The sequence below is a fragment of the Azolla caroliniana genome, unplaced genomic scaffold, assembly GCF_043228905.1.
Source record: "Azolla caroliniana isolate FFs.n. ecotype wild unplaced genomic scaffold, voAzoCaro1.0.p SCAF_4, whole genome shotgun sequence".
NCBI lineage: Eukaryota > Viridiplantae > Streptophyta > Polypodiopsida > Salviniales > Salviniaceae > Azolla > Azolla caroliniana.
In genome coordinates, this window is record NW_028230439.1 from 22,170,990 (window position 1) to 22,180,070 (window position 9,081).

The 9,081-nt window shown below is 42.0% G+C and overlaps 1 protein-coding gene across 1 annotated transcript; it reads left to right on the forward strand.

The window, feature by feature from the left end:
• Positions 1 to 5,551: 5,551 nt before the first annotated feature.
• Positions 5,552 to 8,803, forward strand: LOC147865430 (putative kinase-like protein TMKL1). Its single transcript, XM_087318234.1, has 2 exons — positions 5,552 to 7,040; positions 7,739 to 8,803. The coding sequence occupies exons 1-2, from the start codon at positions 5,588 to 5,590 to the stop codon at positions 8,389 to 8,391; spliced, it is 2,106 nt and encodes a 701-aa protein (XP_087174360.1). The 5' UTR covers positions 5,552 to 5,587; the 3' UTR covers positions 8,392 to 8,803.
• The last annotated feature ends 278 nt before the right edge of the window (positions 8,804 to 9,081 follow it).

The following is a 9,081-nucleotide window of genomic DNA, read 5'->3' on the forward strand; positions in this document are numbered from 1 at the left end:
TGTCCTTTAACATTAAGGAAGAAGCATGTGAACTAGTGTATGGTAGGGATCTCCTTATCATCACACCTCATAGGACGAAGTGGCTTGGAGAATCCACAAAAGAAGGCCAAGGGAGAAGAAAAACACAACAAAGTTGAAGGAATCCTAGTTTAGAACATGGCCTTTTGTTGATAATAAAGCTCATCCATTGTGAAGCATATTGTATAAATCCTACAAACATAGTAAAGAATAAAGAATATTGTTGTACACCATGCCGTGTGTAATGAGAGGGTGAAATGGAATAATAAACTTTACCATGGACACATCCTCTCAAGAGCTCCATGCATGTGTATTAGATAGAGGCAATTGCATGAAGGAGGTAGGACTTGTCTTGAGTCCCATGTTTTGTGCCACTAATAGGGCAAATATTTTATTATTGGCATTGAACAATAATCGTACTTGATGAACTTATCCTTTCTAGTTCCCTTTTAGAAATTGCTACAACGAACTCTAATAGAAGGTTGAAAGCATCAACAATCCTGCCAAGGTGATAGTTTTGGCATGAAGAACACTCCAACCAACCCCAACATTTGATATTATCTTAACTTGATAATTGTTACGTCAAATCTGAATAAGAAAGAAAATAAGCATTGTCCACAAATCAAGAAGCAACTAAGGATTGTTCGTGTGAGGAAGATCGATGAGAAGTGATCACATGGTGACTCATAACAACAAGTGCAACTTGAGGAAGGGAAAACAATCTTCATGAAGCCCCAAAGGGCTTGGTCCTTAGATGAGAGGAAGGGAGAACACATGCATGAAGTGATGGAAGAAGGAAAAGTGAAGAATGTGCATTATGTAGACGAAAGACATAAACTAGCAACATCTTTTTGTCAGATCAATGATGAAAAAGTATAAATACCTTTCTCAACTTGGATTTCATTGAAGGATATGGAGGGATGTAATATACTAAGTTAACTATGTGCACATGATAAGGTATGTGAAAATTGGATCCAATGTCTCCCAATGTTTTATCCATGATTGCCAAATCCAAATTTCATTGCAAGATTTCTTGACTCTTTAGTTATAGTCTCCATAAACATGTAATAATGACACAATGATACAGAACTTCTCATGTTAGCCATGACTTGAAAGAAGGGTTCAATCTCAATTCAAAAGTGATCCATGTTATAACATGTGTCTCCCATTGTACGGTTCCACAAAGATGTTTCCATGTACTTCAATGGTTAACAAATTTCCTCTTTCATTTGTTGAAGTCATTGCTTGACATTATTTGGCGCATCGCAAATTCAACTTGAATATTGCGCACTATTTATTGTTGTCTATAGTGTGTCACACAACTTTAACTTTTTGAATGATATTTTGATTCATCGGTTGTAGTAAGGGAGTCAAAGCATGTGCTATCATATTGATACAAGACAAGCATGAATAAAAGTAGTTGATCCGTATTAGTCAACTTGACATGGTGTTTGAAGGTGACCAAGCCTAAGGCTTATAATATTGAATGCCATCAGCAATGAATGGAAAGTGATATGTCATTATATATTTCTCCACCTTAAGAGGATCAATTCACAATGGGTTTGTCAAAAAAACAATATTTGCTATATTCTTTCAAGTAGTGATGTAAACAATACTAGTCACCATAGATATTGGTGGCACTTTAAGTAAGCAAGAAGGTTAGGGATGAGGAGTTATACACTTGTTGATGGTTCAAGAATTTATAAGAAGATGGTGAAAAAACTTTATACTACCAATAAACAACAATTACCAATCCAATTGCACCAATAGAAAAAGCTGAATCCATTGGTTAGAATTGTTTTTCACCACCATAAATATTGATGTAACGAGGTCTTGTCTTTCCTTGCTTGGAAATATAACAATATTGTTAAGATAATCAACTATCTTCCAGAAGTTGCCAACACTTTTTTAATCTCCAAATACAAGTCTAAAAATTTGCTATAATGTGAATGATTTTCTTCTAAAGTTTATTTTGGCTTTTTTGTTTCATGTGAGGTGGTTAACAATGTGGTGATAAACGATGATATGGTAATAGGAAAAACATCATATATATTATGCATGCACATGATCAATCAATGGATGTTTTTGGCATCATATACATATGCATTACAAAATAAATATATACATATAATTTTGTCTTTGTCATGTTGCACGCTACAACAATCTAGAATCTACAAGAAAAAATATATTAATGTTTTTGAAAGGAGGTCCTTGTGCCGTGACATCTTGTCTCACATTGAAGTGAGTGCAAACTAAGTCATATGAAGGCAAAATGGTTCAGATGGCAAAGAACATCGTGGGTTGTAACATGTTCAATGTGTGCGGTTTCCCTGTTTGAAAAATGATTTTGTAGTTAGGTGCACCATATGTAGTATAATGGTGAAGCATGAGCCTCCATATTTTTCCCATGTCATGATACATATAGTGTTACAAGAAGGCCTCACTCATGGAGGAACTTTGATGCATCATAAAGCGTATTGTATCCTATCTTCTTAACCATTTTTTCATATTTTGTATCCAATTGGAATATTAAATATGGCTTTTCTATGTCTTTTGGATGCTTTTGCTTCATTTCCATACAATTCTAGGCAATTGTTGTGACAAATTTCTTGAAGCTAATGCATGTATTCAACAACCCTTTTCCATGGCCATGATCTCAATGGGAGGTGATATTGTCTCAAGGAGGAGGGTATATGGTGTTTGTTTCTTGACTTTGAGAAAATTAGTAAGAAAACACTTTTGGAGATTTTCAAATTCTTTCTAAGCAAACTTAGAGAGAGAGAGATTGATTGGTGGTTATCCAATGATGTGGCTTGGCATAACTACCTAAAGAGGAGAGGGGGGGGGTCTGTGTCTAGAAAGAGACAAAATTATTTTCTAATGTCTGTGGGATATTGAATACAACTTGTGGGATGGGGTTCAACTCATGACGAGGATTGAACTTGGGTTCTCTTTGTTTTATAACTTTTAATTCTAGTGTGAAATAAACTAGAGATAGATAGTTATTAGATAGTAATTGAGTAGTACTTCTGGAATACATTCTCATCCAGATTTATGGGAAATAGGAAATGATTTGATATGAGTAGAAAACCAAAGATATTAAGGTATACACGACATAAGCATAATAAAACATCACAAAAATTCACTTTAAACCATGTGTTTGATTACAAAGAGAGCATGTTTCAAGTAGTTTGGCTTATGACAAGACTATATTGGAGGAGAAATCATTAACCAAAGTCTATGAATGTACGTACAATGAACTACGTTATTGATTATGATATGAGATATAGAATCAAACCAATTGTCCATCATCAATCAATGGTTTCTTTGTACATGGTGGTGATGAGTAAAGCAACATGTGAGTATATATATATATAGGCAAATGGATGATGATGTTTGTTTCTGATAGTGTGAAAACAAGCAAAAGTGTGTTTGGAGGCCAACTAAGTAAAACATGGTATGGTTATTAATTAGAAAAACAAAACAAAAACATGGAGGCTATAAATATGTAGAACAAGATATAAGAATGTGGTTTTGTAATTTGTATAGATAAGACATAGAAAGGTGACTTGAGGAGGCAAAGACAATGATGTGGAAGCACAATATGATGTGGATGGAGCATGCAAATTTGACCTAAGGGACTATTTAACATATTATCGTCTAAGTGAGTCCTCCCTAAGATGGGGGAGTTATTACTTAGAAGTCAAAACACTCTATGTGAAAATAATGCATGCACAAATGTGTTCACCATTCTTAATGGAGATTTGTGTATGACACTTAAGCTATCGCGTCTCACTAACAAATCATACTTCTTGCAATTTACATTAGAGTGCGATAGGTAGATAGATACATTGTGGTTATCGACTCATGTGGGACATCACAACTACCTACAGAGGAGAGGGTCTATGTGTATCTGGAAAGGTGTGAGTATTAGAATTACAATGGCCACACTCCCAAATTTGTAGCTTTATTGGAGGAGTAAATATAAAGATTGACAGTGTGCATGTACATCCAAAAGAGACGGATTCATATTCAAACGTCCATGGGAGATCAATATATTGGATGGATTGAACCCATGATGACTATCGATCTTGGCTCTCTTGTTTTTATGACTTTTAAATCCATTGTGAAATCAACTAGAGAGAGAGGGAGTTACTAGCTAGTAAGTTAGTCGTACTTTTGTAATACATTCTCATCCAAAACTATGGGAAATTGGAAATCATTTCACGTAATAGAAAGCAAAGACATGAAGGTACAAATGACAAATGTGTGATGACACATCAACAAATTCCAATCTGAACTATTTGGTTGATTACAATCTTGAGCATGATTCAAGCACTCCTATTTATGAAGGGACAAAACTGGAGGACACATAATTAACTAAAGTCTATGAACATATGTACATCGAACGATGTTATTGACCATGCGACAAGAAACTGAAACATAACCAATTGTCCATCATCAACCAATGGAGCGAGTCGAGTTCGTAAAGCAAGGAGCAGACAAACATGTGCACTATTGACATCGAGGGAGATTAAAGGGTTTTCTGTACATGGTCACAAAAGTGTAAAGATACATACAGTATACATATATGCATGCATACATACATAAACATGCATACATACATACATACGTATATTATATGTTTATATATTATGCTTAAAAGGCAAGTGGATGATTGTATGACATATAGTGTGAAACGGAGAAGAGTATGTGTGTGTGTGTGGAGGCCAGCTAGGTAAATAGACCATTAGAAAAAAAAACCAACGAAGAACGTAAAGTCTACTTTTGTAGATAACGTAGACCAAGATATTAGGAGTCTAGTTCTGCAAATTTGTACAGACAAGACATGGGAAGGTGACGTGGAGGAGGGGAACGCTGACGTGGAAGCAGGGACAGGGGGACGTGGGGAGAGGGCCAAGGTGACGTGGCGTATAGAAGAGCAGGGACAATGTGACGTGGCTCTACACACGTGTGGAAATTTCCAGTTTTTTTTTTTGTTTTTTTTGCATCGGATCCTCTTTCTTTTTAAAAAAAAACTTTAATTTTTTTGTTTTTTTTTTGGGGGGGGGGGGGGGGTTCTGATTAATTAATTAATTAATTAATTTGATTGCTTAATTCGGAGGGAAGAGAGAGGAAAATGATGGAAGAAGAAGGAAGAACTTCTGTTAGACTGTTAAGCCCTGCTGCTCTTCATTCTCTCTCTCTCTCCTTTGTCTCTCCTTCACACACACACGCACACTCCTTGTCTTCTCTCTCTTTCTCTCCTGGTCTTCACTGTCTCTCTCTTTCCTTTCTTTGCCTTCACACACACACACACACTCTCTCTCCTTGTCTTCTCTCTCTCTCTCTCTCTCTCTCTCTCTCCTTGTCTTCTCTCTCCTTTGCCTTCGCACACACACACTCTCTCTCTCCTTGTCTTCTCTCTCTCTCTCTCTCTCTCTTCCCCTGTTCCTGCCCTGTGACTTCGTCTCCATCCCCTGTTTCACTCAGTCACTCAGAGCTCGCTCCGCTCCGCTCCATATCCGCCGCCGCCATTACCACCAGCGCCGCCACAACCACCACCACCATGGCCACCGCCATGGCTTCTCTCCTCCTTCTCTTCTTCTTCCTCCTGAGCAGCCCCCTTGCCTTGTCGCTCAACCACGACGTAACCCTCCTCCTACAGATCAAATCCACCCTCTCCAATGGCGCCACCCCCTCCTCCCTCTCCACCTGGTCCAACTCCACCCCTCTCTGCTCTTGGTCCAACCTCCAGTGGACCTTCACCACCAACTCCACCCTCCTAGACTGCTCCTCCCCGTCCCTCGCCACTAACCCTTCCCTCTCCTCCGACCCCTCCGTCGCCGCCATCGCCATCTCTCTCCCTTCCTCCGGCCTCCTGGGAAGCATCCCCGCGTCTCTCTCGTCCCTGGCCTCGCTGCAGACCCTGGACCTCTCCGGCAACAACCTGAGCGGCGGCATCCCATCCGCGCTAGGCCAATCCCCCTCCCTCGCCTACCTAAACCTAGCCTCCAACCAGCTCTCCGGCGCCATACCCGCCTCTCTGTGGAGCCTCTGCACCAGCGGCAAGAAGAGCAGCAGCAGCAGCAGCAGCAGCGATTCGTTGGCTCTGAGGGAGCTGAGGCTGGAGCGAAACGAGTTCTCGGGGGGTATACCATCACTGCCAAGCTCCGTCACAGAGTGCCCTGACCTGCAGGCGATCGATTTCAGCTACAACTCTCTGTCAGGATCGATACCTGATTTCTTGGGGACCTTCGCGGGGGGGCTAAGCGATCTGAACCTACGGAACAATTCGCTGAGCGGGGCCATACCGGGGAGCTTGGCGGGGCTAACGAATCTGACCCAATTCGACGTGTCCAACAACAATCTGAGCGGGCCGATCCCGGGCATCAAATTGGGGGGCGGCGGCGGCGGCGGCGCGAGCGCATACGGGGGGAACCCGCAGCTGTGCGGCGCGCCGTTGGAAGGGGCGGCGTGCCCAGAGGTGTTGAAAGGGCACTTGGACAAGCGGGTAGTGGCGGCGCTGGTGATAGGGGCGATGGCGGTGGCGGTGGTGGGCCTGGCCATATGCGTGGCCATGGGCCACAGGCACAACTGGGGCCGCGACGTCATGAGGTCCGGCCTCATGAAGCGCGAGCTCGTCGACGGCGGCGCCGGAGAAGACGACGTGGGCGACGGCAAGCTCATACGCTTCGAAGGCGGGGAGCATCTAAATGTGGAGGAGGTCCTCAACGCCCCCGGCGAGGTCCTAGGGAAGACTAGCTATGGCACTGTGTATAAGGCTAAACTTGGAGGAGCTGGAGCTGGAGCTGGAAATGGCGGCGGTATGATCGCTTTGAGGCTCCTTCGAGAGGACACCGTGAAGGATCGAGAGGAGTTCATGGTCGGCATCCGGCAAATCGGACAAATCCGCTACCCGAATGTCGTGTCATTGCTCGCTTACTATGCAGGACCCAAAGGAGAGAAGCTCCTCGTCTACAACTATCTCTCCAGAGGCAGCTTGGCTGACCTCCTCTACAGTAAGTGCCAATCCCCTTTCTCTTCTTCTCAATTGTTGTTGCTACATACATACATACATACATACATATCATATAACTTAGTGAATCCAATTTGTTACATACATATCATATAACTTAGTGGATCCAATTTGTTACATACATATCATCTAACTTAGTGGATCCAATTTGTTACATACATATCATCTAACTTAGTGGATCCAATTTGTTACATACATATCATATAACTTAGTGGATCCAATTTGTTGGAGTAGCCGCAGCTGCTAGCAGACAAGAGATGTGCCCATCTAAACTTTGTAATCTCCATTTACATATTCGGCTGTAGGAACTGGCTGTAATCATGTACTAGAAATGGAGTCAATTAGGTCACTCTAAATGCCCATTACCTCTCTGGGCAGACATTGTTTTGGCCGGTGCTATATTTAATACTGTTAACCCAATCAATGAGCCTAGGCTACAGAGATGTGCCCATCTAAACTGTGTGTAGTGTAGCTCCATTGCACATCAGGCTGTAGCAACTGGCTGTAATCATGTAGTAATGGAGTCAATTAGGGCACTCTAAATGCCCATTTGGGCAGACATTGGTCTGGCTTAAGTCTCATGTCCAGCAACTACTCTTCAACTGGGTTTGGTGTGAATTTTTCAATCAAGTTTTTGGATGCAAAGATCCTTAACCTTCATGTCTGCATTGGGTTGTGTAGATAGATCAGCTTCGAGAGCACCCCTAACTTGGGCAAGACGCCATAAAATCGCACTGGGCGCCGCCCGTGGACTCGCCCACCTCCACCATGGTCTCCATTCGCAAATCGTCCACGGGAACCTCAAGTCGAAGAACATCATCGTGGACGAGAGCTTCGAGGGCCACCTTGCCGACTATGGCCTCCCATTGCTCATGAACCCGGGCTCCCAAGCCGAGATGCTCAAAAGCGCAGCGTCCCAAGGCTACAAGGCTCCCGAGCTCATCAAAATGTCCCGTGCCAACCCGAAAACCGATGTCTACAACTTTGGGATTATCCTCCTCGAGATCCTGACGGGTAAAAAGCCACGTGAGGCACCCGAGGGCTCTGGCTCCGACAAACATGTTGTGGATCTTCCCGTGTATGTGAAGCAAGCTATCCTCGAAGAACGTGCGTCCGATCTCTTCGACTTGGAGATCCTCTCGGGGATGCGTAGCGCCATTGATGAAGGCCTTGTTCAGACATTGCAGTTGGCCATGGGTTGTTGTGCCCCATCGCCCATGGTTCGTCCCGACATCAAGGAAGTTGTACGCCGATTGGAAGATATTCGGCCCAAGCTCCCCACACCCCTTTACACACCAATGGGCATGAAAAGTCCGCGAGACTTCATTGTGTAGAATCCAATCATGTGTGCACATGTTCTCACATATTCTTTGGTCAATGTTCACTATTTTACCCACCTTTTGGCCAATGTTCATGTCTAACAAGTCATACATAGTTCCAATGTTTGTGTAATCTACAATCTAACTTCTCTCGATTTTTCCAATCTCATACCCATAAGATAACCTCGCTCATTACCCCTATATCCTGATCCATGTTTGTTTGTGTCTCCATCTCTATCTCTCTCCCCCGTCCTTATTGGATGAGCATTTGTTTGTATCTCTATTTTGCACATGGAAATATTTCAAACAACAAGATGCCTGTGTGCCTATTCTACTATTACTTCTGTCTTTAGGACATTGCTACGTCATACACAATGTACGTATAATTAGTGGATTCTAAATCATGGAAAAGTAATTTGTTGTGCTTGCCATCTCATCAAATTCTTTTGTAAATGTAATTGAGATTACTCAACAGACTATTCAATGTTTTAAGTACTATTTTCCACTAAGAAGCATGAATGAATGGGGTCATGAAGATAAGTAAGTGAGCTAGGTCATGAAAATATATCAAAATAAAAGTGGTATTTTTTCAATCTTCATACAAAAGGATAGTAAGGACAAGGGTCCATGGAATAGAGTACGATTTCTATATAGGCCCAACTCTTAAAACCACATCAATTAATTTGAATATGACAAAATAAATCA

What these genes read in the sequence shown, in the direction of transcription:
- LOC147865430 (XM_087318234.1), top strand. Translation starts at nt 5,588, where the DNA reads ATGGCCACCGCCATGGCTTCTCTCCTCCTTCTCTTCTTCTTCCTCCTG. An exon ending in CTTGGCTGACCTCCTCTACA is followed by an intron (nt 7,041 to 7,738) that starts GTAAGTGCCAAT and finishes TGGGTTGTGTAG; the next exon opens with ATAGATCAGCTTCGAGAGCA.